At 37.5% G+C, this 26,880-nt stretch overlaps 14 protein-coding genes across 14 annotated transcripts; 5 read left to right on the top strand and 9 right to left on the bottom strand. All coding sequences in view use genetic code 12, as the record gives it.

Annotated features, from left to right (window-relative positions):
* Positions 1–37: 37 nt before the first annotated feature.
* Positions 38–1,237, bottom strand: CPAR2_402340 (Golgi transport complex subunit; the record flags this gene model as incomplete). Its single annotated transcript, XM_036811127.1, has 1 exon — positions 38–1,237. The coding sequence occupies one exon, from the start codon at positions 1,235–1,237 to the stop codon at positions 38–40; it is 1,200 nt and encodes a 399-aa protein (XP_036667595.1).
* A 215-nt stretch (positions 1,238–1,452) lies between these two features.
* Positions 1,453–2,499, top strand: CPAR2_402330 (H(+)-transporting V0 sector ATPase subunit d; the record flags this gene model as incomplete). The annotated part of the gene is made up of 1 exon (XM_036811126.1): positions 1,453–2,499. The coding sequence occupies one exon, from the start codon at positions 1,453–1,455 to the stop codon at positions 2,497–2,499; it is 1,047 nt and encodes a 348-aa protein (XP_036667594.1).
* Positions 2,500–2,519: 20 nt separating this feature from the next.
* On the bottom strand, positions 2,520–3,794 carry CPAR2_402320 (uncharacterized protein; the record flags this gene model as incomplete). Its single annotated transcript, XM_036811125.1, has 1 exon — positions 2,520–3,794. One exon carries the CDS (start codon positions 3,792–3,794, stop codon positions 2,520–2,522), a length of 1,275 nt encoding a protein of 424 aa, XP_036667593.1.
* A 1,667-nt stretch (positions 3,795–5,461) lies between these two features.
* On the top strand, positions 5,462–8,419 carry CNH1 (Cnh1p; the record flags this gene model as incomplete). Its single annotated transcript, XM_036811124.1, has 1 exon — positions 5,462–8,419. The coding sequence occupies one exon, from the start codon at positions 5,462–5,464 to the stop codon at positions 8,417–8,419; it is 2,958 nt and encodes a 985-aa protein (XP_036667592.1).
* Positions 8,420–8,615: 196 nt separating this feature from the next.
* CPAR2_402300 (uncharacterized protein) lies at positions 8,616–9,635 on the top strand (the record flags this gene model as incomplete). The annotated part of the gene is made up of 1 exon (XM_036811122.1): positions 8,616–9,635. The coding sequence occupies one exon, from the start codon at positions 8,616–8,618 to the stop codon at positions 9,633–9,635; it is 1,020 nt and encodes a 339-aa protein (XP_036667591.1).
* Positions 9,636–9,853: 218 nt separating this feature from the next.
* CPAR2_402290 (gamma-glutamylcyclotransferase) lies at positions 9,854–10,603 on the top strand (the record flags this gene model as incomplete). Its single annotated transcript, XM_036811121.1, has 1 exon — positions 9,854–10,603. One exon carries the CDS (start codon positions 9,854–9,856, stop codon positions 10,601–10,603), a length of 750 nt encoding a protein of 249 aa, XP_036667590.1.
* Positions 10,604–10,704: 101 nt separating this feature from the next.
* Positions 10,705–13,188, bottom strand: CPAR2_402280 (putative zinc metalloprotease; the record flags this gene model as incomplete). Its single annotated transcript, XM_036811120.1, has 1 exon — positions 10,705–13,188. One exon carries the CDS (start codon positions 13,186–13,188, stop codon positions 10,705–10,707), a length of 2,484 nt encoding a protein of 827 aa, XP_036667589.1.
* A 466-nt stretch (positions 13,189–13,654) lies between these two features.
* Positions 13,655–14,920, bottom strand: CPAR2_402270 (uncharacterized protein; the record flags this gene model as incomplete). Its single annotated transcript, XM_036811119.1, has 1 exon — positions 13,655–14,920. One exon carries the CDS (start codon positions 14,918–14,920, stop codon positions 13,655–13,657), a length of 1,266 nt encoding a protein of 421 aa, XP_036667588.1.
* Positions 14,921–15,738: 818 nt separating this feature from the next.
* Positions 15,739–17,182, top strand: PHR3 (1,3-beta-glucanosyltransferase; the record flags this gene model as incomplete). Its single annotated transcript, XM_036811118.1, has 2 exons — positions 15,739–15,781; positions 15,885–17,182. The coding sequence occupies 2 exons, from the start codon at positions 15,739–15,741 to the stop codon at positions 17,180–17,182; spliced, it is 1,341 nt and encodes a 446-aa protein (XP_036667587.1).
* Positions 17,183–17,301: 119 nt separating this feature from the next.
* CPAR2_402250 (uncharacterized protein) lies at positions 17,302–18,651 on the bottom strand (the record flags this gene model as incomplete). Its single annotated transcript, XM_036811117.1, has 1 exon — positions 17,302–18,651. One exon carries the CDS (start codon positions 18,649–18,651, stop codon positions 17,302–17,304), a length of 1,350 nt encoding a protein of 449 aa, XP_036667586.1.
* A 401-nt stretch (positions 18,652–19,052) lies between these two features.
* Positions 19,053–19,781, bottom strand: EXM2 (Exm2p; the record flags this gene model as incomplete). The annotated part of the gene is made up of 1 exon (XM_036811116.1): positions 19,053–19,781. The coding sequence occupies one exon, from the start codon at positions 19,779–19,781 to the stop codon at positions 19,053–19,055; it is 729 nt and encodes a 242-aa protein (XP_036667585.1).
* Positions 19,782–19,926: 145 nt separating this feature from the next.
* Positions 19,927–21,383, bottom strand: STE24 (zinc metalloprotease; the record flags this gene model as incomplete). The annotated part of the gene is made up of 2 exons (XM_036811115.1): positions 19,927–21,306; positions 21,366–21,383. The coding sequence occupies 2 exons, from the start codon at positions 21,381–21,383 to the stop codon at positions 19,927–19,929; spliced, it is 1,398 nt and encodes a 465-aa protein (XP_036667584.1).
* Positions 21,384–21,619: 236 nt separating this feature from the next.
* ATP2 (F1F0 ATP synthase subunit beta) lies at positions 21,620–23,566 on the bottom strand (the record flags this gene model as incomplete). Its single annotated transcript, XM_036811114.1, has 2 exons — positions 21,620–23,015; positions 23,457–23,566. 2 exons carry the CDS (start codon positions 23,564–23,566, stop codon positions 21,620–21,622), a joined length of 1,506 nt encoding a protein of 501 aa, XP_036667583.1.
* Positions 23,567–24,024: 458 nt separating this feature from the next.
* Positions 24,025–26,358, bottom strand: CPAR2_402210 (histone demethylase; the record flags this gene model as incomplete). Its single annotated transcript, XM_036811113.1, has 1 exon — positions 24,025–26,358. One exon carries the CDS (start codon positions 26,356–26,358, stop codon positions 24,025–24,027), a length of 2,334 nt encoding a protein of 777 aa, XP_036667582.1.
* Positions 26,359–26,880: the final 522 nt, after the last annotated feature.

The following is a 26,880-nucleotide window of genomic DNA, read 5'->3' as shown; positions in this document are numbered from 1 at the left end:
TGCAATTAAATTGTGCTCTGGTCATCTCTGGTCATCATTATTTATATTTTTTGATTTTGCTCAGGTTACGTATCCAATCCAGTTCCAGGATCAAATCATGTTTATAACATAGTTCTGATAATAAAATTGGCTCAAACTCAAATTGATACGTTGATAATGATTTGCACAAGTAAATCAATTGCAAAATCAACCCATCGATAGAGTTTCGCAATTCCAAATCTGATTCAATTGAATTGGTGGGTGTGGAAACAGCAGTAGTAGCAGTAGTAGTTTTACTGATGAATGGCATGCATGTAACAAACTCGTGACACAAATTAGTAGCTAGTGCCGTTACAAACTGATTAAGCAACAACTTATCAACTTCATTCTTGAATATGGTATAATATACATGAATCGATGAGTAAATATGTTCACGATAAACTTCAACAAATCGTTTCATATAAGTGAGTTTATTAAACTTGAGAATTGGTTGTAAACTAGCAACTTCATTAACGATAAATTTAAACCTTGAATTCAAATAGATTCGATGTAAAGATGCATCATCAATTGTTTCCAATTTACTCAAAATTTGGAAAATCTTGAGAATGTGATTTTGTTTTAAATTGGTATTGAGTAATTTCAATAACCCCTTCAACATAACTTGTAATTCAATTTCAATTTGTTCAGATGTGGTTTTGAATATTTGTAATTTGGGGAATCGAATGATTAGTGATTTGATAAAGATGGAAATTTCCAAACTTTCTTGATAATTGCCTTGCAAGATACAAAGTCGGCATAAAGTGGGGAGCTCTAATATGTCCAATACAGTGTCGATATTGGACAAGATTGAATCTTGAAACAACTTGTTTGGAGTTGAAGGATGGTACTTGGACTCATCGATGGTGATGCTCTTCTTCAATGCCGATACCGTCTTTTGATAATCATTGGTTAAATTAGCATTGATTTCATTTAAATCGTGATTTACATCAATGATTAAATCCTTATGGGAGTCAGTTAATGAACTTAGCTGTTTGTTGATTTGATGTTGCTGTAGATCCAATTCAGCTATTTCTTGAGTAACGGTTTTTGAATTGGTGGCTGTTGTGGTAAATTGTTCAGTTGATAATAATTCATCATTGATTAGTAAATCCTCGAGATACTTTTGTGAGGATTGGTAAAGTTTAGGGTCTGTGGTTAGTGCATTGCGGCTAGTTTCGTCTAGGTCATCTTTTAGCGAATCTAGTAGTATCAGTGACATCTGGGTTGTACAACCGTTGTGCTTTGATAGTTTCTTCTCAGGATGGGGGGGGGAATTGACGTGGTGGGTGTTGTTGATTTTTCCATATTTTGATTAAAAGTGCACGACAAATTTGGTGAGCACAATCATCAACAGCAATATTTACGAAATTGACTCCCCAACTACGATAATTCTTTCAAGTCAATCATTGATAAAGCTACACATCAGTCACAGATATGGAAGGTATATTCTTCAACATTGACTATGGCTATGTTGAAGCCGTTGTTAGAGGCTACAGAAGTGGTCTTCTCACTGCCAACCAATATGTCAATTTAACTCAATGTGACAATTTAGAGGACCTCAAACTACAACTATCATCAACTGATTATGGCAATTTTTTGGCCAATTACTCAGGTCCATTAACCACCTCAGTAATTCAGGAGAATTTAAACAAAAAGATTTATCAACAATATCAATACATTAGAAGTCAATCTAGTGGGAAATTGACAAGATTTATGGAATATATTCAGTATGCGTACATGATTGATAATGTTATATTGATGATTACTGGTACATTACACGAAAGGGATAAATCCGATATTTTGAAAAAATGTAACCCCTTGGGATGGTTTGATACGTTGCCTACATTGAGTATCGCTACTGATATTGAAAGCTTGTATTCTACAGTATTGATTGATACTCCCTTGGCGCCATTTTTCAAAAACTGTGTCTCGGCTGATGATTTGGATGATTTAAACATTGAAATCATTCGAAACAAATTGTACAAGAATTATTTAGAAGCATTCATGAGTTTTGTGCAACGTGAATTTGATGGACCTGATAAAGAAATCATGACGAGATTGTTGACTTTGGAAGCTGACAAACGAGTGATTAATATTGCATTAAACTCGATAAACAATTCGCAACTTTCTATTGAGGATAAATTGAGTTTGTTTCCACAATTGGGTCAATTGTATCCTACTTATCACATTGAACTAGCTCAAACTGATGATTATGAGCAATTGAAATTGATTGTGGAAAATATTGGTGATTTTAAGGAGCTTTTCAGTGAAAGTGCCGATGGTAATAGAAGTATTGGTGATGGATTTTATTTGTTGGAGTTGCAATATTGTCGAAATGCATTTACACAACAATTCACTTTAAGTACAGTGTATGCTTGGTTGAAATCAAAGGAGCAAGAAGTGAGGAATATTACTTGGATTGCTGAATGTATTGCTCAGAATCAAAAGAGTAGAATTGAAAATTATATTGCCGTATATTGAAAGTATAGCTTTCCTTTTTGTTATAAAAATAGTGGCACATTTGTTGTTTTTGTTTTTCTCTTGGGTGCGGTTTGTTGACGACTTTTCTTGGTTCCATTGGTTGTTTTAGTAGATATTGGATCGCCAGTACGTTTAAATGAGTTGATTAATGGTTCATGAGCGAGTCTAGGAATATTTGTTAAGGGCATTTCATGGTATTGTTGTTCTTGCTGGTGTGGTTGCGTATACCTCATTGTTGTGTGCTCAATTTCATCTTGTAAAATCCAATCAATCAAATGTTGATCATGATCCAATTCAGTCATATTTATCGTCAATAATGTTCCTGGATACCCACTTTGTTGATAATTTTTACAAATCAATTGTATTGAAAAACACCCATCAGCATCCTTGATAAATTTGCATTTAGAGCTTAATCGTACCGCTTTGAAAATTTTGTAAAAGTCGCTAAATTTAAATTGCGATATAATGTGTTGATACGATTTATTTATCGGCAACTTTTCCATTATTGATTTTTCATTAGGGAATATTAGTTTTGACATTCCAATAGATCCACTACTGATGAAATTTAGCACTTCATCAGCACAATATATAAATAATATTTCCGTATCAATTTGATACAAGTCTTGTAATAAATTTGTCAATACATCACTCTTGAGCATAATTTCCAAAATGACATTTTCATAATTGATTCTGGAGTTGCCAAGTTGTTCATTTTCAATCAATTCATCTTGGTCAATATAAAACGTGTAAAATTCCAATTGTTCTGAAATTAGGGTGTCATCAAACTCAATCACCAAAGGGTGTCCATCCCCCTGGTAAATAATAGTACATGATATCAATTTTTCCGACTTCATGGTGTTTAGCACTGATGTGAAACAATTGGCAATTAAGTTGATATCAATGCCTAGCCGTAGCTCCAACTCCTCCTCTGCATCAACATCACCATCAGCATGACCACCATTAGCTTTCGGTTCACATGTTAGTTCATATTGGTTAAATAATGCTGGGTCAATAGTTACATGAACATTGATTGTATAGTTGTAAGTTGAATATATGGTGATACCACTAGATCGTATAGTAACAATAGCTTGACTGTTGATGGCAATTAAACTTTGAAACACGTCTGAAAGATGAGCAATTTGATTTGTTGAAGCTGTGAAATGCACCTCTGGTTTAGGTTTCCAAGCGTTTGCTCGACGTGGCGATAGACTGTTTTCAGTATATTGTGACGGAATATAAACATCATCATCATCATCATCTCCATTGTCCTGGGATGAGTCGACGAAGAGAGACATTTGTGAGGATAACGTGCTGTATATGTATCTAGAGTATAGAATCGGTGTCTAATCACAGTTACCAAAAGAGTAACAAATCTGAGCTACCATGTGATTTATCAAATAAATTCATATTCTAGTTGAACGAAGAATAGAACGGTTGAAGGATGTAAATATATATACCAGTAGGAGCATCTCCACTGCTTACAGCTCTTGGAGAAAAAACCACGAAGTATGATGTTTCCAAGTTGTAAAATTATATTTTTGTCTCTTAGATATACTATAATAATATCTTTTTTATAGAATACCTTGCAAAAAAAAAAAAAAGAAAAATTTAGAGACAACTTCAGTGAGTACTGTAAAATGACACCATCAATCTAAAGGTCTTTGTAGTATGCGAGAATCAACTCTCTTATAGATTGAAAATATTTGTAAACTGTGTAACCAATTTTAGTTGCAATAAATAGAATAGCATTCTAATATATATTAGGGATAAGATCACGTGACATCATTTAGAGAAAGTGCTACCATCTATGTTCACTACAATTGCCAAGCATTTTCAGTAACAAGAACAATAGGTTGTTTTGAGTAAGACAATATGATGGGTTTTAAGAAGCATTCTCATTGGTTCAATCATTGAAACTGTATTAGAAGACAATGCTCTCAACACAGTTATTCAAGCGGCGTTTGATCAAACCAGTAGAAGGGAATGAGCTACAATTACTACAATATTAAACTAGACTAGTTGTTGTTATTGTATTCTCTTTTTTCTTGTTTTCTTGTTTTCCTGTTTTCCTGTTTTCTTGTTTTCTTGTGTTTTTGACAGTCTTTTGATAGAAATTAAAAAGCAGTAGCAGTACTTGTCATAGTAGTCAGTAATAGTAGTAGTAGTAGTAGTCAATGCCAAGAGTGGGTGTAGGTGACACACACATAGAAATAGACAAGGGCTCACAACACAACACAACAAAACAAAGAGAATTTTCTTGTCAACCACCCCATCATTTCCGCCATTAGTAGTTAGTAGTAGTAGCAAGTAAATAAATAATTAAGTAATATTTTATCTACGTATATAAGAGATCGGCTATCCTCTCCCCTTGCATATGTGAAGTACGGCTGATTGTTGTGTGTGTGTGTGTGCGTGTGTGTGGGAGGGGGAGCGTATAGCTTTTGGTCTTCTAGAAGAAGCCTAGCAAATCTGCTTCTATCGATCTATCTTACTCATCTCTTATCATGCGTGCAAGAAATGTAGCAGCCAACTGAGAAAAATATCAACCACAACAAAAACCAAAAAAAAAAAAACCAAAAAAAGCCAAAGAACCATACAATAACAACAGTAGATTCACATAGCATAGCTTAGCATAGCATAGCTTAGTTTAGCATAGCATAACAAAAAAACATCAACCTTGAAAAAAGATTAGATTAATATCCACTGAGCTTACACACAGACACACAGACACACAGACACAGGGAGATAGGGAGATAGAGAGATATTTCCTTCACTTTTAATTTATTGCATCTATCTCATATTATTATTATTATTATTATTATTATTCCTTTCCTTTCCTCCTTTCTTCCGTCTTGAATGATAAGAAAATAACAACAACCATCGTAAATCATCACACACACACACACACACACACACACACACACACACACACTATAGTTGCAAATAATAATAGTACTACACTATGGTATGGAGTCAACTAGAAGTTACCAGACCTCATATAGCGTATGCTTGTGTTGGTATATTTAGTACCTTATTCTCACTAGTATCATTGTTTGTCAAGGAACGTTTGTACATTGGTGAAGCAACTGTTGCCACTATTGCTGGTCTTATATTGGGCCCACATTGTCTAAATTGGTTTGCACCAACTACTTGGGGAAACTCAGATTTGATTACTTTGGAAATATGTCGAATAGTCTTGTGTATCCAAATTGTTGCTGTTTCTGTTGAATTGCCGAGGAAATACATGAAGAAACATTGGTTGTCAGTTGCCATTCTCCTACTACCAGTTATGACTATTGGTTGGTTAGTTGTTGGTCTTTTCATATGGGCATTGATTCCTCATTTCACTTTTAATGATGGATTATTGGTTAGTGCGTGTGTCACTGCAACCGATCCAGTGTTGGCTGCTGCCGTTGTTGGTAAAGGTAAGTTTGCTGAAAGAGTACCGGGCCATTTGCGTAACTTGTTATCAGCAGAATCTGGTTGTAATGATGGAATGGCTTTCCCGTTTATTTATCTTTCATTAAACTTGATTATACATTCAGGTAAAGGTGGAGAAATTGTCAAAGATTGGATCCTATTGACCATATTGTGGGAATGTATATTTGGATGTGTTTTGGGAATTGTTATTGGCTATGTTTTAAGAAAACTTGTTGAATTTGCTGAAACTAAAAACTTGATTGATCGTGAATCATTTTTAGCAATTTTTGTATTTATTGCTTTCAATTCAGCAGGTATTGGATCCATGTTGGGTGTCGATGATTTATTGGTTTCCTTTGCTGCTGGTACAACTTTTGGTTGGAATGGGGCATTTGCTAAAAAGACTGAAGAATCACATGTTTCCACTGTAATTGATTTACTTTTAAACTTGTCATTTTTTGTTTATTTTGGTGCTATTATCCCATGGCCCATGTTTAATGATGGATCTATTGGATTGGATGTTTGGAGATTGATTGTTTTGGCATTTGTGATTATTTTCTTGAGAAGATTGCCAGCAGTTGTGTGTTTGAAACCATTTACACCTGATATCAAGACGTGGAGAGAAGCATTCTTTTGTGGCCATTTTGGTCCTATTGGTGTCGGTGCCATTTTTGCCAGTATATTGGCTAGATCTGATCTCGAAGGACATTTTACTGAAGAAGAAACACCCTTGCATGAAGTGCCAGGTAAAGGATTTCCTCACGATCAGTTGCTTGTAGCAATTTGGCCCTTGGTTTGTTTTATTGTCATCACATCCATCATTGTTCATGGATCTTCGGTGGCGGTTTTGACATTGGGTAAAAGATTGAATAGAATGGCAATCACCATGTCGTTTACCGCAACCAATGGTGAAACCAGTACTGGTGGTGGTGGTGGATCAAACTGGATGCAAAGATTACAAAAGCTCGACAGAGCAAACACTTCGTTTTCATTGCATAGGGTTGATACAATGGCACCAGATGAAAAGGAAGAACAACCAGATGAACAAGAACAAACTCAATTGCCAGAAACCAGTGGTGTCAAGGTACGTCCAGCAGGTGGCGCTAAAAGGAGGAAAAAGAAGAGAAGAAGTCAAAAGCCAGGTCTTATACAGAAAACCTTGTCAAGGGTTACTAGTGGTGATGATGAGAAAACACACCAACCAAGACACAGACCACACCAAGAGGTTCTACAATTGGGTGGTGGTTCACAACAACAGCAACAGCAGCAAAATTCTCCAACAAAGAGCACTATATCTACTTCGTCAGAACCTGAAGTAACTGCAGAAGTTAAAAATTCATCATCATCAACCGAAGGCGAACACTTGCTAGATCCTAATGAAAAGACGTCGGGTAAACTGCAATATGGTCAACGTAGTAGACCAGAAGTACCGGTGCCAACATCAGCATATCAAGAAGGTGATAACATCATCATTGAAGATCAATTTGGCGAGATTATGGATAATCTTACATTGGGAAAACGAGGAGAAGCAGTTGAAAAGAGGAGGAAATCGCAAAGCAGTAATGCACCAGTTTCGTCCCCTGGTGTTGCTTCTGTAGCAGCAGCAGCAGCAGCTGACGATGCTCAACATGAAGGAGATGACGAAGGAGCAGAAGGAGATGACGAAAGTATACACTCAATGGGATCTCTCGAAAGACAGCTTTCCCAATACTCAAATGGATCCACCATCAAGAGTGGACCATCAGATTCAGATACCACACAGGACACCACTGGAGGTAAAAAATCGCCATTGCATAAACGGATATCACGTTCAGCTTCTCGTCGTTCGTACTATAGAAAAGATGATCCCCATAGGAGGAAGGTGTATGCACATCGTATTGATAATATTATAACCATTGAAAATGAGGATGGTGATATCATAAGAAGGTACAAGGTTAACCGTCATGTTTCAAATCCACCAAACCCAACACCAAATAGATCTAGATCATCGACATTGGTTGGTAAGATGAAGTCACTTGTGGGAATGAAACCAAACACCACTGCCACTGCCACCGCCACCACCACAACCAATACATCTCACACAGGTGCTTCAACAAACCAAACTCCAACCAATCCCGATGAAGTATCACAAGTACACGTCACTGATTTAGAAAAGGGTACTCATCACAATATTCTCATACCAGAAGCTGTACGTGATCCTCATCCTGATAGTGCCAAATTGGACAAGATTGAAGATAAAATTGCCACCATTTTGGAAACTAAGCATCAAACTGGCCATCATTCAGCCATTAGAAAAGCATCCCCACCACCACCACCACCTAATCGTTTGGGTGACGATGCTGTTGATGAATACGATGATGAAGATAGCACCGCTGATGAAGAAGAAGAAGAAGATGAGGATGAGTCCGATGATGAGGAAACAGAGGTTGAAAAACAAAGAAGGCTACAGGCTTTGGGCAAGTTGCCAAATAGGAACCGTGATCAAAATGACGAGGAATAGGGATAATAGCGAATGGGGCATTTTCGAGAGTAGTAGTTTTAATATTTGTGTATCTGAGTGTATATACCATTGCATAATTTTTTGTATACTTGAAACCCGAGGTAAGTAGAGGTGAGTAGAAAAGAGAAAAAAAAAAATATGTGGGGGAAGCTATTGACCATCAACCCCCATTTGTTCATTCAACTTTGCATCAACCATGCCACCAGTTCCAAGCAATTCATTGACAAGCTCCTCTATTGCTACCACCCCGTTTAACTCAAACAAGCTTGTGGAAAACAACTACAAACTAGCACTAAAGCAATTTATCAATAAGAATTTCATTGGCTCATTCAAGCTAATTCATGATGTCTACTACACTTCATTCAACGAGTACAAACAAGGGACAATTTCCGAAGACTTGTTGATCAAAATCATCAATTTGTACCTTGTTGTCGTTGGAGTATGTTTGAAAAACCGCCATCTCGATCAAGCACTGGCCAATGCCGCCAGAAACTCATTTACTAGTAATGAAATTATCAACCAAATCAAGTCTATATGGCTTGAATTGGATATCCCCTTGGAGATCAAGTACAATATGCAACTCGTGTACATTTCCAACCCAAAAGACTTGATCAACGATGAAGATTCCTATTTGCGCAACTTGAAGAAATGGTACATAAACATTGACACCAATGATAAATTTGGATCGAAATTGCTTGACTTGGTCAAATTTGAAATCCTACCTCACTTCAACCAATACGATGAAAGTGAAAGATTAATTGGTGACGATGAATCCGAGTTGGCAAAATTGCACAAGATCAAAAATGAAAAGGACGAGTATTTGAAAAAAGTGAAACAAGATCAAATTCAAGCCGAGAAAGTAGCCAAGGAAGCTCAAGAGAAACAAGAAGCTGAAGCTAGGCAAAAGCGCAAAGAACTGAATTTGAAATATAGTTCCATTAAGGAGATTGTCAACAATTACAAGCAGGAAGATAGTAGAGCGGCAGCATCGGTAAAAGATTTGAATCGTCGTCATCAACAATCACAATCGCAAAACTTGCAGGAGAAATTGGCTTATGTTTTGAGAATCACAAAGAATTACCTTGCTCGAAACTCATTGGTGTTGGTTGTGTTGATTGTTTTGATTTTGGGGTCAAGTCGATACTTGAGAAATGCAAATGTTAGAGAAAAGATTGTCGATACGGTTAAGATGGCGTTTAAGTTCACTTACGTATAAAAAGGATGACCAATGAGTGGATAACTATAGTTTGTAAGAATGTACGCTTATTTCAATGTATAGCGTAATGTGTACTTTATCTTCATATCGGCGTACAAATTTATAACGCCGATGACAATGATAATGATGTGGATTCCTTAGATATATATATATATTTTTTTTTTTTTTTTTTCACAACCACAATTTACATCCACCTAAAACAACAACGAACCTTCACAATGACAAAGTCACAGCCTGAGAAAGGGATGTGGGTAATAGGATACGGCTCACTAATATTCAAACCACCCCCACATGTCTCACACCGAATCACAGGTTATATCCAAGGTTACATTCGTCGTTTTTGGCAAAGTTCAATCGACCACCGAGGAACACCATCGTCGCCAGGACGAGTAGTGACACTCATATCATTGGATGAGTTACGAAATGATCGGTTTTTCCATAATGATTTACACACTTATGAGGTTCATAATGGGGACAATGACACTGCTGATACTGGTGCTGATGTTGATGTGGATCATCATCTGATTGATCAATTACAACCCCAAGATTTAAAAGTTTACGGATGTGCTTATTATATCGCTCCGCAACATGTTGATGAAGTAAAGCAGTATTTGGATATTCGTGAACAAAATGGCTACGAGTTGAAATCCGTCAAATTTTACATCAAAGAAGTACAAGCAGAACAGGATAACGTCGTTGATTTGATATCAAGTACCCATATACCTGCATCAGATCTACATTGGGATGAGTTTGGCGCATACATTGAAAGTCTGATATATATAGGTGGATTAGATTTGAAGAGTTTTATTGGACCGGAACTGATTCATGATACGGCCAAGATTATCAAAACTAATGTGGGCCCTAGTGGTAAAAACAGTGAATACTTGATCAAATTGACTCATGCTGTTCGTGAGTTGAATTGTCGAGATTATTACTTAGAGGACCTTCTCAAGCTAATAGAAGAATAAAAGAGAACTGAACTAAAAGTTTTCCAAAAAAATACATTTCTCTCTCTCTCTCTCTCTCTCTCTCTCTCTCTCTATGCATTCTGAACTATGTAGTCCTATTATCATCCAAGAGTTAAGAAATCTTCAGCTGCTTGAGCAATCATTTGCGCCAACCGATCAATTTGATCTTGAGCTCCACTAAAATTATGATCAATAATCTCAGACCGTATATTGGGAAACGTATTCCATTCAAATCCATCATCACCAGATTCCTCCGGTGCCGAAAAGGGAACACCAAATAATGCGTTGACGTACCCCGATCTCTTGGGCTGTGGATCACGCCCAATAAACTCTTCATTGAATTTAACCATATTGTCATTCCATGCCCATCGTTCCATTGCCAAAATTGGCGGCTCCGCACCTCCACTTGCGGTAATCACCGATTTCCAATCATTATGCCAGCCAGTATATTTGAGACTAACTCGTTTCAATGAATCCACCGCCTGCTCTAAATTTTTATAATGCAATACCGGCTTCACATTCATATCTTTGAACACAGAGCTAGCAAATCGTTTTAAATAATGCATCGACTCTTGCAACAGCTTGGATAAATCAAGGAAATTGTATGGTATAAACGGACTTTCAGAAAAGTCAATAATCACTCTCGATAAAAGTTCAACCAATTGTACATGTTTGGACATTGATTTGTCAATATCCCAATTTTCAAAATTCTCAAATGTATCATAACAAGATCCCTTGGGGTATACCTTGCCTTTAAATTTCACTTCCATGGAGGGGATATTAACCAAATTGATGAATGGCACATAATTTTTTTCCTCCAAGAAATCATTCCCAATTGATCTTTTCCGCTTTGAATAGAGTTTGAGTAAAGTCTCGCCACCTTCATCAACTTTCACTTTATCTAAAGCACGTTTTAGGCTTTCTTGCAAAAACGGATGCGCTTTAATTTGAAGTTCATCACCACTTACCAAATCGCTCATATCAATGTACAAATACCCTTCTTTTCTCAATGCCTCTTTTCTATTTTCAATCCATTCTGTAGCACCAGCCAAATTGTACTCAGTAGCATCGAATGACACAAAGTATATCGATCTTGAAGGAACCCATTGATATTTTCTTTGCAATGAAGTAAGGATCTTGACGAGTTCGAGAAACCCAACTGTTCCCGTATTGCTTCCCATTGTTCCATAACATGCAGAATCTCGTACCGAACCAACAATTATCCCCTTTTCGGCCTGTTCTCTACCTTCAATTGAGCCAACAACATTCCAAAATGGATGTACGGGACGATTGGTGTTGGAGATCTTCAATTGCAACACTGGTGATGAGCCATCACCACTAATGAAATCATCAAAAGTGTACCCATTTTGCAATTTCTTCATCAATGTTTCTCCATCTCTCCATGAGATCGGTATTGTTGGCACTCTAGGCGTGGTCTCCGACTTGTCCCATGAAAGTCTAGTAACAAACCCCCCTTCTGATGACCAGCCAGGAGTGAGAATATCGCCAGATGACATTCTTGTCAACCCGACATTTTCTCTTTGTATAACATCGTCAACTTCAGTATCATCAGCTAGTTTAAACTTTGATGTAATGAAGACAACTGCTTTTGCTCCATGTTTTTCAGCAAAATGAACTTTATTCCCCTCCGGTACGTTGCCCCCATATTTCATTAGTAATATTTTACCTTTTGTGTCTATCCCCTTCTCTTCTAGCTGTTTGAGATCTTCGGACCGGCCGTAATTCACATAAACGTACTCACCTTCAACAACATCGATTGTGTTCAATGCATTTGGATTGTATGCGAGAAATTGCATCTCTTTGCTGTGTTTTTCATTCAATTTGGCCTCAAATGAACCATCAGCTAGTTTAAGAAAGGTGCCATCAACATTTGGGTAATTCGTAAACGATTGAAACTCATTGAGGTAAACATTATGTAGTCCATTGTTCTTCATATACGTCTCAATATACCTTGCAAATGCCAAGTCACCTTTGGAGCCCGTGATATGTGGCATTGATGAGAAATATTCAAGGTTTTCCTTCATTGATTTGGGGTCGATAAATTGCCGGGCGGAATCAGCTAGCTTGTCCACATCATAAAATTTGCCTCTTGCAAAAGCCCCTACATTAGCCCCAGTGATTGAAGTGTTTGAAGTATACTTGGTTATTCCAAATATCAATAGCATCATTATGAAAACGTACAAAAGTCTCTTAACCACTAAAGGATTACCGACTTTTAAAATCAGTCTCTCATACTGCATGTGTAAAAACTTGTATCCTTCATATATCGGATCGATCATCCTGCTAACGGGACTTATTAGACGTGTGTTGACATTATTAGCGAATTTTTTAGAAAATGCTTGAGCTCGATCAAATAACCCGCTGGGCTCGTCTAGCGGCGCATCCTCAATTTCAAATTGTTCTATTGGTACTGATGTAGAAGACGACTCGTGAGGGTAGTCATATTCATTACTCTCATATCTTTGTCCATTGCTAGATTCAACATATTCTGGTGGATTCAAGGGAAGATTATCGTTGTGTAAGGCTTCATCAGTGGCGAGTCGTTGGTATTCATATTGACGCATAATTAGGGTTAAACTTGTCTTGTTTTGACAAGGATAGTTGTTTGATTAGTGAAAGGGAGTGTAATAAAAAAAGATCAAAAGGAACGAGTAATAAGTTGTATACCAGTCTGACAAGATGAGTTAGTTTATTCTCTTTGGGTAGATGATGATGATGGTTTCTTCTTTTTCAAAAATATTCTTCGTGTGACTTTCGGGTATCTCACTCTGTCGTAAGACCGAGAAAAAAAAAAATCAACAGCTAGTCATATGCAGTACAGATAAAAATAGCACTCTACTTGCAGTCTAAGCCTTCAACACCAATATGATTCAGTAAGAAGAGGAAGGTAAACAAAGTTGATGAAACCACTAGTTTTGCCGTTTTTATATAATGGATTATTACTATACATCAGCTCATACAAAATCAATATAAACCTAAATCACACTTGTATTCATATTCTAAACTTTCTTCCCTCCTTTTCCTTTTGTTTTACAACTTTGCTGAATAATTCTTTCCATCAACAACACTATAAACTTCAGATTCGAATTTGGCAATATATGGAACAACATATTCATCCATGTATGGCAAGACTTGTACGGCAAAAAACCCTCCAATATTATTTTTAAAATCGATCCAATATGCCAAATTGGCTAATCCACCCCAATACAATGTTCCTTTGGGTCTTCCACTTGGTAAATTGTTTGAATTGTATGCATTACCAGAAAGTGTCCATCCATCTTGCTTCTTATCTGGTGCATCATCATCAATGAAATTTTGAGCTAATCCGATAAATTCCAATTCAACATCTTCAGGTAAATGGTTCTGTATTGCATACTCTACTGTTTTTTGAGACAAGATTCTGGTGTTGCCATCAGGACTGTATCCGTAGTTCAACCAAACTCGAATAAATTTCAAATAATCACCAACAGATCCAAAACAGCCTTGACCTCCTAAATCCAAATTAGGGTCTAATGGCATACCAAACTTTTCCTGTAATTTCAAAGTTCCGTCTTGTTTTCTATAATGGACTCTATTCATGTTATCGTAATTCATTTTATGGAATGTGCATGATTTCATACCGACTGGGTCAAACACCTCCTTTCTCAAAAACTCACCTAATTTCTGTCCACTAATCTTTTCAATAACAAAACCCAACCAGTCAATACTGTGACCGTACATCCATTGACTTCCTGGCTCGAAAACTAAAGGTGTTTTTTTCAAGAAAAACTCCAAGGTTGGGTTCGAAGCATCCAATTTGGGGTTTGCTTTAGTGATTAACGCAAAATAATCAGGATGAATAAAACCATATGAAAATCCAGCAGTGTGTATCATCAAATGTCTTGCCGTTACTTGAGTCTTTGGTGGTTGTAAAGGTCTCTTCAACTCACCCGTTTTTTTATCAACAATTCCTGGTTCAAGTACCCCCACAGTTGATATTTCAGGAAAATACTTGGACACTGGCGCATCCAAATCCAACTGGCCTCTTTCGTATAAGATCAAAGCTGCCATTACTGTCATTGACTTGGTACATGAAAACAAGGCATATACATGATCATTAGTTGATGGTTCGTTGGTGTTGAGATTTGTGACTCCTTTGGTGTTGAGGTATACAGTTTTGTCCTTCTGGGTTACTCCGATAGTACATGCTGGTGCCACAAGAGGTGGCTCCCCATCTTTCTTGTAAGTAGTTATTTCAGTAAGTAACCCATCAAGGGGTCCTTTCAATTTGTTAAGATCACTGTTGGAAAAAGCCATATCCCTCCTATGTGTGTAGTATAGCAAACTAAGCGAGTGATGTGATATAAGGATGGATCTTTAATTATATAAATATATGTAGCTATACGTTTTTGTGGGTTAACCGGAATTATATGTGTTCTCTGTTGTTGGATATAGAATTTAGAGTATCCGGAGTTAAATAAATCATATGCACCCCTCGACGATTTTCTTCCCCCACATTTGGTTCTGTTTTAGCGGGTTTAATAATATATTCTGTTAACCAGTGTTGTTAGAATGATTGCGCTACCAGTAGGTTCTGTCAATGTAACCGGAATGAGTCTTGGACCCTTACGCAAACTCATGTATTCCGAAGTAATAGTGTTTTTAATTCACTTGGGTCTCTTGTATTACACTTCTTTTCAGTTAGATGAGTAAAGGTATTTTTTTTGTGTACATTGCCACTCTTTCTTCGTTTTTTTTTTGCAACTTTATCTTCATATCAAAATAACCCACAAGCTTCCCCCAACTTTATTCAACCACATTTGAGAGCAAAGACCATTACTTTCTCTCCACCGTATCATCAAAATGAAGCAGATATCACCATTAAAGCTCATCACATCACTTCTAGGCAGTTTACATCTCGCTTGGGCTAATGTACATCCAATTACAATACATGGACACTACTTTGTCAATAGTGTCACCAAAGAGCCAGTACGTGTCAAAAAACAAACTGTAGAGGCGATTAGTGGAGTATATACTAACAAGCTATTTTAGTTCTATATAAAGGGAATAGACTACCAACCAGGAGGATCATCGGCAGTTTCAAGTGTCAAGGATCCATTATCAGATCCAATCCAATGTGCAAGGGATATCATATTATTCCAAGAATTAGGCATCAACGTATGTACCTTCTAACAGACAGTGCCCAATGCCCAATACCATATGATGATACTAACCTCTAACCCCTTTTCATAGACAATCCGTATATACTCAGTTAATCCAGATTTGGATCATGACAAATGTATGACAATGTTGGCATCAGCAGGAATATATTTGGTTCTAGACGTCAACTCCCCCTTGAGCAACCATCATTTGAATCGTTACGAACCTTGGACTAGTTACAATTTGTTTTATTTTGAAAATGTATTCAAAATAGTTCAGCAATTTTCTTTCTACAACAACACTTTGGGATTCCTTGCCGGGAATGAAGTTATAAATGACCCCATATCAGCATCAGTGTCAGCACCGTATATCAAAGCAATCATTAGGGATATTAAACATTATGTTAGCATCAATTCACCTCGACCTATACCAGTTGGATATTCAGCAGCTGATGATTTGAATTATCGAATCCCCTTGGCTAAATACCTTGAATGTGCTGATAACAATTTGATGGAAAGCGTCGATTTTTATGGTGTCAATTCGTACCAATGGTGTGGTGATCAAACTTTTTACAGTAGTGGATACAACATCTTGGTTAATGATTACAAGGGCTATAGCAAGCCGGTGTTTTTCTCCGAGTATGGTTGTAATGAAGTGTTACCGAGAAACTTTGACGAAGTTCCTATATTGTATACAAATGACATGATTGATGTCTTCAATGGTGGATTAGTTTATGAATTCACCCAAGAGGCAAACAACTATGGCTTGGTGGAGATTTTACCCAATGGCGATGTCAAGTTGTTGCGAGATTTCTTGCAGTTAAAACATAAGTTTGAGTCAATACCAGAGTTGGATTATAATTTCATTGTTGAAGCAATGAAAGAAAATGCAAAGGAGATTCAAATGCGAATTAAGCAATCTCAATCAACAGTACCAAAATGTGAAGTACTGTACCAAAATTTGGACATATCAAGGGGAGTTCCTGATACAATTGTTGATATTATGATTGACACTGGTGTTAATGTTGAACGAGGTAAATTTGTGCATTTGAACAAGAGTGAAATGCAGACAAAAAACATCTTTTACCAACCAAATGGCGAGGTGTTCAATACAGTCTATGAAATTGATGTTGTGGTTGATTTTGAGATTGATGATGAAAATAGCAATGACAAGCAACGGCTGCACAAAAGTGGTACGTATAATCCGCAAGATGTGAATGATGATCCACCCAATGGAAAGGAAAAAGAATCGCTACAATCAATTGACCCTAATCCAGAGACTCATAAAGAGTCCCCCCTGAGCGAACCAGACCAAGACGACACAAATGAACACGATGAAGAAAAACCAAATGTCATTGTTGAGACTTTCCACAAGGTTACAGATTCAGTCAAAAATTTCTGGGCTAGCATATTCACTTGAAAAAAGGTACGTGGCACCATTTCTCAAAAGCATAGTCGAATAGGTATTAACCATAGCTCACAGGGTCTCAACGGATCAGAGTTGCGTTGCTGCAAATCGTCCCATTTTGTTTCATTGCTTTAGTTGTATTTTGAAATAGTGTATAGATCAACCGAATCATGCAGTTCAATTTTCAATCTGTTGTCTTGCAATCCCAATGGCTTCAAAAAAATCTCCCACTCTTGAGGTGTCAAAGTCTCAATCAACTTATCCAGTTGTTGCTTTTTGAATCCACATTTCTTGCAAGTATTTACTTTCACTGGCGTCTTTTTCAATACAAGCACCAAGTTAGACATAAATGAAACATACTTCATAAAAGTATCAAAGTTATTAGTTGGCGGTTCAATCCATGAGTCAACATCTTCGTGTAAATCGTCGTGCTTGAGGTAATTAAACAAGTCAAAATTCTTCAACACAAGGGTTTTTAAGTTTGCAAAATTGCCTTCACCTGAGCATAAAAGTCGAAAAAATGGATTAAACTTTGTGAAATTAAACTCCCCGTTGATATAAAATACACTGGATTGAAGATCGAGAATCAACGTGTTTAGCTTGTTGTTTAATTTGACCAAATCAATCAATGAAAGTTGCATTGAGCTCGTGAGACCTTGTAGTTCCAACACAGATACATCTTTAAACAAAGGACTTGGTGATTTCACCTTTTTGATGGAATACGAACATGATTGAAAAATGACTTTTTCAACTTTAATGTCAACATTTATTGGCTGATCAATAATGAAATCAATCAAATGCAACTCCTTGATTGTATCAAAATATTCACAAAATAGTGACAAGTGAATGTCTTTTAACGGGATCGACCACCCTGATTGTGGTCTAAGAACCAACGCGTCCAAGCTCCTTTTCCTCTTGGTCACCTTCCGTTTAAACAAACTAGTGGATGTTTTCTGCTTTACCTCCAATGGGAAAGCAAATTCCGGTGCAATCTCAGTAAATTGCAAGGACTTTAATCCATAAGCATGGGTGAATAAATTGCCCAAGGTTGAAATAAACTCAGTGTAGCTCAACGTGTCCATCGTTCGAGTGTTTGACTCTACTGCATAACTTCCAGCAATATTGATACTCTGATTCGATGATTTTTTAACCTGTGGATTGATAAATGTGGCACTTTCGAGATAATTGATCTTGTTGCTCACTTCTCCCGTTAAATGTTGATTGGCAAACTTGAAAAATTCAAGCGATGTCTTGAATTCAACTTTTCGGTAGATAAAGTATTTGCAAATGATGTGGTAAAAAGATTGACAGACTCGAGCCACTGGTAACAAGGACTGTCCATCGTTGTATATCGATCGAAATATTCGTAGTTGAATCTCCAACGGTAATGAGTGTAAATGTAATAGTGGATAATTGCTTGGCTCTTTTCTTTTAGGAAATCTATTGTTCAGCTTGCGGCCTATTAGCTGGTACTTTTTCATTGTGCTGAGTCTATTTCGAGGTGATTCAATGTCTCAAAGAGCATGAATAATCTCGATGAAAGGAAAAGTGAAAGTGAGCTTGGGGAGGAAAAGGAAATATGTATTCAAAATTTCGGCAAGGCTTTAGACGATCTAAATTATCACAAAATCTTTATCGCTGGCGGGTGAAATCCCGGTGCGAATTGGTGATCACTTGGGCTTCCCCCAAAAATTCCTCCTCACCTGGTTTGAGAGTTTCAGTTTCAAATTTCATCTCACAGAGATTACCACGTCACGCATATGACCAAGTATGAGTAAGCACAACAAGGTAGATCTAATACGAGCTGAATGTAGAATATGCGGCTTAGTAACTAATAAAGAATTACAGCGCTTGTATGTTCCACTATACACATTCCACTATTCTATTTCTGCTTACTTTTCATCTCCTCATAAGCTCGTCTCAATTGAACGTACCCCAAATGAATCTTACCGACGAAATGATCAGCCAACCGCCTGTCATTATCCAATCGTGACAAATAAGCACCACATCCATCACACACCTGCAATTTTTGCTGTGACGTTTGACCAACATTTTCAATAACGTTACGTGCTTGCTTACTGGCAAGCTCCCTTTCCTTGGATTTCTGATTCAATTGTATTGACAAGTCAATGATTTTCAAAGTTTGATCCTCATCTTGGCTTTGATTCAACTTGATTAGATAATTCAACTCTTGAATCATTAACCCAATTTCTATATCCAACTCATCCAAGTCTCTAGTAACCTGGGCAATTTTCTCTTTTTCCTCTGGTGTATGCTCCAACCGTTTCTGTGCCACTGATATGGTTCTATCAAGATCTCGTATATATCTTTGTAAAATATTGAAATATTCAGCCTCCATATCAGGAAATCTTTGGCCGAGTTTCCTAGTCTTATATTCGTATTCTAATTTGTGTTTTTGAAGATGTAGGTTGGGACATTTTCCCAAGTCAGATTTGGTGCCTACAAATAGGTCATGTGGACAAATACCAACGACAAATGCTTTACACACTTGTGGTGATGTCATATCAGGATCACGATAATGTCGTACCGACAGCAGTTGCGAATGTCTTCCCATTAGCTGTTCTATCTGTCTTCGTTGTTCTTCTGCCATTGCGTAGATACTGGCGTAGATGTTGAAGCTGTTGTGCAAAAAGGCCTTTCTACTCTAAGATGTTTTTATTTTTTCAATTGTGTTGCAATACATTTCTCTTATACCACAGTGGGAAAACTATCAACAAGAGGAGGATTTACACAGTCTAATCTTGTTTTTCGGGCTTTTCTTCAACCACACCAACTTCTTCAAATCCCTCAGGTTTGAGATCGCCTGTTCCAATCTTTGTTTTGGACACATATCCCAATGCAGTCAATCTTTCAGGTAAAATTGGGTGTGAATAATGAAATGACGAGTACAACCAATCAGCATTCATACTTGACAAGTTCTTGTTAGATAACTTGATCAATGATCTACTCAATTCCTCAGAATACCCACAATCATATGCATACTTGTCAGCATCATATTCATGCTTTCTTGAAACCAAATTCTGAACAAAAGTCAACACACACTCTAAAGGTTGCAAGATATCACCAAAAAGCATAAGACCAATTAAAATAGGTTGCTGGTTGTAAAAACCAAACGAGGTGTACAACGATTTGTTGTTTACAAATGCCGAAAACAAGGAAAATATTATGAAAAAGTGAGCCTGTTGCATAGCAATCATTTTAGGAATGTGATTCAATCTCCAATGACCAATTTCATGAGCCAACACGGCAACAGTCTCATCAGTGGTATTGTGCTCGATCAAAGTGTCAAACAAGACGATTTGCTTACTCCATGGTAAACCAGTGAAATATGCATTGGAATGAGACGAACGTTTTGATCCATCAATAACTTGCAACTTTTGTAATGGGAACTTTTGTGAAGAGGCCAAAGCTTCGATAGCTGTTTTCAACTCGCCATCTTCCAAAGGAGTAAACTTGTTGAATAATGGCATAATCAAAGTTGGAACAATTGTCATTGCAACCAAGTTTACAAACAAAAAGAATCCCATCAAGTAGAAAATGAATGAATTACCAAAATGATCAATAATTTTCAAAACACCGGCAATGACTGGAGATCCCAAAACAAGAGTAAGACCAATTCCCTTCAATTTGTCAGAAATCCACAATCCAATTGTTTGCTTGTTAAAACCGTATTTTTCTTCCAACACAAAGTTACTATAGTAACTCAATGGCAAGCCAACAATGGTACTAATCACCAGGAAACTAAATACAAAAATGATTGATTGAGTAATTGAGCCACCCATAAATTTGGGCAAAAGGAAACCAATCGCATTCATTATTGATCCACTCTTATTCCAAAGTCTAGGTAAAAAATCAAAGCGTAAGATGGCCAAGTTTTGCAACAAACCAAATGTGGATGAAAAAATGGAAAATTTTGCCTTTGAACGGGAATATTTCTGGGACTTATCAAACGTTGCTTGGTCCACTTCAGCCTTGATGGACGCTGGTGGTGATTTGTTCTTTAAAACTTTGTATTGTCTATAATCAAGATAAGTTTCAAATACATATTGACCTATTGTGAATCCAGCAATGATCAATTTCCAATTGATTTTGGGGTTGTCCAAAAATGACAACGACTTGGTAAGGATGTTAGTAGACGATCCATGTGAAAAATGTAAGAGGGTCTATAACATACATCGACAATCGAAACCATAATTAAGGAGTTTTATGGTCAGAATGTGTTGTCAGATTGATTTTTTTCTCACATCCAACTTTTCGCACAAACAATAATAGAGTGGTGCCGTACACTTCCCACGCCTTTCTTCTATAATTCTTTCAAACATTTTATTCCACTCTCTTCTTCAACCAAAACAAAGTCTAAAAACCTTAGTAGATACGAATATGTATATATATACGAGTTATATTTTTTTTTTATACCTACCGATGCACTTATTTAGCTTCAGCAGCCATCTTTTCAGCCTTGGCGACAGCGTCTTCGATACCACCAACCATATAGAAAGCATTTTCTGGCAAGTTATCGTACTTACCTTCCAAGACTTCCTTGAATGACTTGACAGTTTCAGACAATCTAACCAATTTACCTGGAATACCAGTGAAAACTTCAGCGACAGCAAATGGTTGAGACAAGAATCTTTGAATCTTACGAGCTCTTTCGACAGTCAATTTATCTTGTTCGGACAATTCATCCATACCCAAGATAGCAATGATATCTTGCAAGGACTTGTAAGCTTGTAAAGTTTGTTGAACACCAGTGGCAACGTCGTAATGTTCTTGACCAACAACGGCAGCATCCAACAATCTGGATTTGGAATCCAATGGATCGACAGCTGGGTAAATACCCAACTCCGAAATACCTCTAGACAACACAGTGGTGGCATCCAAGTGAGCGAAAGTGGTAGCTGGAGCAGGATCGGTTAAATCATCAGCTGGCACGTAAACGGCTTGGACTGAAGTAACTGAACCCTTTTTGGTAGTGGTAATACGTTCTTGCAAAAGACCCATATCGGTGGCCAAGGTTGGTTGATAACCGACAGCGGATGGAATACGACCCAACAAAGCAGACACTTCTGAACCAGCTTGGGTGAATCTGAAAATGTTGTCAATAAACAACAAGACATCTTGACCTTCTTCATCTCTAAAGTATTCAGCAATGGTCAAACCAGTCAAAGCAACTCTAGCTCTAGCTCCAGGTGGTTCGTTCATTTGACCGAAAACCAAAGCGACCTTGGAGTCACCTTCCAAGTTGATAACACCAGTTTCCTTCATTTCACGGTACAAATCGTTACCTTCTCTGGTTCTTTCACCAACACCAGTGAAAACCGAGAAACCACCATGTGCCTTGGCAATGTTGTTGATCAATTCTTGGATAAACACGGTTTTACCGACACCGGCACCACCGAACAAACCAATCTTACCACCTCTAGCGTATGGAGCCAACAAGTCGACAACCTTAATACCGGTTTCCAAAACTTCAGCAGCAGTGGATTGTTCAATGAATGAAGGTGGTTCAGCGTGGATTGGGTTTCTCTTCTTACATTCAATTGGACCTCTTTCATCAATTGGGTCACCAGTAACATTGATGATTCTACCCAAAGTACCTCTACCAACTGGGACAGAAATTGGGGCACCAGTGTCAGTGACAGAAGTACCTCTAACTAAACCTTCAGTACCATCCATAGCAATTGCTCTGACGGTGTTTTCACCCAAATGTTGGGCAACTTCCAAGACCAAGTCTTGTTTACCGTTTTTCAAGGTCAAAGCGTTCAAAATAGCTGGCAAGTTTCCTTCTTCGAATTGTACATCAACGACGGCACCAATGACAGCTCTAGAATAAAATATGTTAGTATTGATGATCAAATGTATCAACAAATCAAATCTGTTATTGTTGTTGTTGTTGTTGATAGGGTGGAAATTTTTCAAAGGACGTGCACCACCGCCCAAAAAAATTTCCGCAAAACATTGTCCAATGAGGCAACGAATCAGAAAAGATTTCGACAATGGCAATTCCAATGTAGTGCACACGTTACGAGCTAGTGGTGAAATGGTGCAATGAAGTGCCCATTGACAATTGGCATTAGTACTGTCAATTCCACCATCTCCCAACACACACACGTCTTGAACATGATCTTGACATAAAAGTGCACACCGTTTGGCCAACGACCTAAACAGTCAAGACCTGTTGTATATGTCACACACCATACTCAATTGATCCCGTTGTCTCGCGTATAATTGATTCGATGATTATTAAATGAATTTGAAAACATACCTGACTTTACCATCAGCAGCTTTGGCAGCGGTGGCCAAAGATCTGGTGGATGATCTGGCTGCTTGCACAGCAGTACGTGAAGTAGCATTAAATAATCTTGGCAACACCATCGTTATAGTTTTAAAACAACTTTGGCTATTTGATGGTTAATGCTGTATTCAAATATATGTTACTAAAGAGTGAAAAAGTGGAAGAAAGAAGAGACAAAAAATGTTGAATGCTTTAAACTTCGTTCGTTGATAATTTTTTTTTTTTTTTCGGTGCACTACACGCACTACCCTGAGAGCACACACATACATACAACAACAACTTTCAATTATTATTGGGCAGTTGGCACAAAGTACGCTACCATTATTAAGACACCAATGAAAAAAAAAAATGAGACAAAGACGCACCCGAGAAATTGACCAATAAGAGTGTTAGGTTCACACCTGGGAGTTATTTTTTATAACCGGGGGGAGACGCAGCTACCAATTGTACTGGATTTCTCTTTTTTGCAGCAGTACTTACTCAACAACAAAGGCTAAAGAATAAATCGTTTATTGAATTATACAACTTACGAAAATTACTACGACCTCACTTTTGCCTTTGCTTCATCAATAATCTGTCTTAACCGCTGTGGATAACTTTGATATATTAGTTTTGTGCCACTTGGAATTTCGTCCAAGTCCAAAGTGCATTTCAAACATAGTCTATTCAATTCTGGACCCTTCTTGCTCTTATGCTTGGTTTTTCCCATTCTTTTAACTTTTTTAGTTGGTTCTGCTGTGATTTCCTTCTTTTGATACTGTTGCTCCTCTAATGACAATAATCTCTTTGATTTGCGTCTTTTGGAACTGGATTCATCTTCGGGCTCACATGATCGTTTCTTTGCTTGTAAAATCAATTGGTCAAACTCATCCATTTCACATGAAGGCTCTGAAAGTGCTTGTAGTTGTTGCGAACTGTTTGACTCGGAAATGATGCTTGCATCCGCCTCTGAAGCATCCTTGACAACTACTTCCTGTGGAGAGATTTCAGGGGTTGGAAGCTGATGATTGTGCACTTCTAACTTCCCTTGCTTAATTTTGTCTCCATCAGGCTTACCTCCATACTCATCAACAGTATCACACACTTCACAATATTGATATCCCAAATGCGTTTTGCAATTGAAGCATAGATCCTCTTCTTCATCTTCAACTTCACCCTTTTGCTCAAGATCAAATTGACGTTTCTTGTACGCCTTTGGTCTATACTCTATCTTCACATGCGTAAGCTTTGCATCACTTAAAAAAGTCTCCTGTTGATTTAGAAATCTCTCAAGTACATCGATGCTTCTTTCAGCCAACTCCAGGTTCCCACTCTTTGGATGATGATTGAAATCTTTCAAAATGTTCTCCACTAGTTCATAGTAGTTGAAGACATCTTCCTTCTTGATTGGTCTATAATCAATTATTGATCGTTCTCCAAACTCCAACCAATCGTCCATTGCAAAATTGACAGCTTCATTGAAATTGAACCCACTATTGAAACCGGCATGGTAAACTTTGGGGTAGGTTATTACAAACTCCCTAGGTCCTTGGTCAGCGTAGACACATGGAATACCATTCCGTACCAATTCAGCTGGATTTATCAATGAAACCAACTGATGTAGTAAATCAGGTTGCTTTTTAAACAAATCCGGGGCAGATTGTCTCATCAATTGTTCAAATCGATTTGCATGCAATGAGGGTATCCCATACCACTTTTTCGTGGCACCAAAGTGACAGTAGTTGGCAGATAATGTATAATGATCCTCAACGTGCCAACAGAAAGTGGAAAGAAGAGAACCAATGTAAATCCAAGGCACAGTCATACCCGAAATCGACGTATTAATATAGTTTAGTAGTGAGCCTTTGGCAAATGGCAATTTAGTGAGATTATAAGGATGGTTGATGTAAAACCGATTTTCAGCATTTGCTAGATCAAGTCCCGGAGTGTTGATCATGGGGAACCCACTTATCTCCCCCGGTTTCAAGTTATGTATGTCGGCACCATACATTACCTCCAAATCGGACTTTTCAATATCCACAAATGACCAAAATTTCTCTTCTAGCTCATCCAAAGTTGGCTTCTTGCCATTGCAATAATCTTGCGCAAACTTTTCATCAAACTCTTTGCACATTTGATAAAACTCGGGTATACTATACTTGATTTCCGGGTGTTCTTCAAATCCATAGTCTCCAGTTCCAATAAGGCATTTGTCGCAATACCAATTTGTTGCGGGGATTTGAGTCAAAGGTGGACTTAGACATTTCATGTGGAATGCATGGTCACAGTTGTCACAAAGTAGAGTCTCTTGTGGGCTATCATTGTCACCACATATCAAACAGTTTTCAGACTCACTATCTGAGTCACTGTCGGGAAAATCAGTAAATGTGTTGCATTTTAAAAAATTTGCATAGTACTTGATGGTTGCATTGTATTCCATCTCGATAGCCCGTGATTTCAAATCAACTCCAAAAGATTGGTTAACTTCTTGCCATTTGGATTTATCCATTTCCTGGAAACCTCCCAATTTTTCCACCAAAACATATAAATCGTAATAGTATACTTTATGCCCATCAACCTTGAAACTTAGCTTTAATAACCGTTTTCTTCTCATATTCAAAAACCTATTGATGCTCTCTCTAAAGAATTTTCTTGACCTTGTTGTAATTCCCAAGTCACTAATGACTTGCTGTCTCACGTGAAACTTGAAAGAGTGGGAAATTTGAAAACTAGGTTTCCAACTCTCTGGAGGAACTATCTTGACAATACCATACTTTCTACCCAATTCCGATATGGGCCCACTAGATAAATACCCAATGGGATCCATAAACTCAGTCTCAGTGGGACGCAAAACCGGGCACGGAGTCAACAAGTTTTTATCAAATTTTGACATATTGAATCAAATAAATCTTCACAAAATGGGTATCAGTGAAATTGCACAGTCTAAGCGACCATAAATCTGCAGCTAACAAAGTAACGTGTGGTACAAAAAATTGTATGCTCTGAAAACACACCACTCGTTCTAATCAGTGTCTGATTTTTGCAACGTTTCTCTGGAAATATCTTTTCCTTCTCTCTGTTTTTTTTTGCTCACTATTGATTTTTAATTTTTTTTTTTTCAAACTTTCCTTGCTTTTGTTAAAAGCACAAGGGGCGAGGGAGGGGAGGATTTGATGATGAGTGAGATTAAAAAAGGTTTTTAGTTAGCGAGTTGTAGCTACGAAGCCTCGTTTGATTAGCAAGACTTCTGCCTAAGACTATGGCTCCAACTTGCTTGTGTTTTGCAATTGTAGTGTTATCGCTAGAAGAATCGACTGATTATTTTGTCTTTTTGTACGTAGAGTCCCCAAAACAGAAAGATCAAGCGAAAGGCGACGAGAGCGGGATATCAAAAAAAAAAGAGGAAAGGCTTTCT

Source organism: Candida parapsilosis, contig 006372 (genome assembly GCF_000182765.1).
Source record: "Candida parapsilosis strain CDC317 annotated contig 006372".
NCBI classification, from domain to species: domain Eukaryota; kingdom Fungi; phylum Ascomycota; class Pichiomycetes; order Serinales; family Debaryomycetaceae; genus Lodderomyces; species Lodderomyces parapsilosis.
The sequence above is the reverse complement of the archived record's forward strand: the minus strand, read 5'-3'. Positions and strand labels throughout refer to the sequence as shown.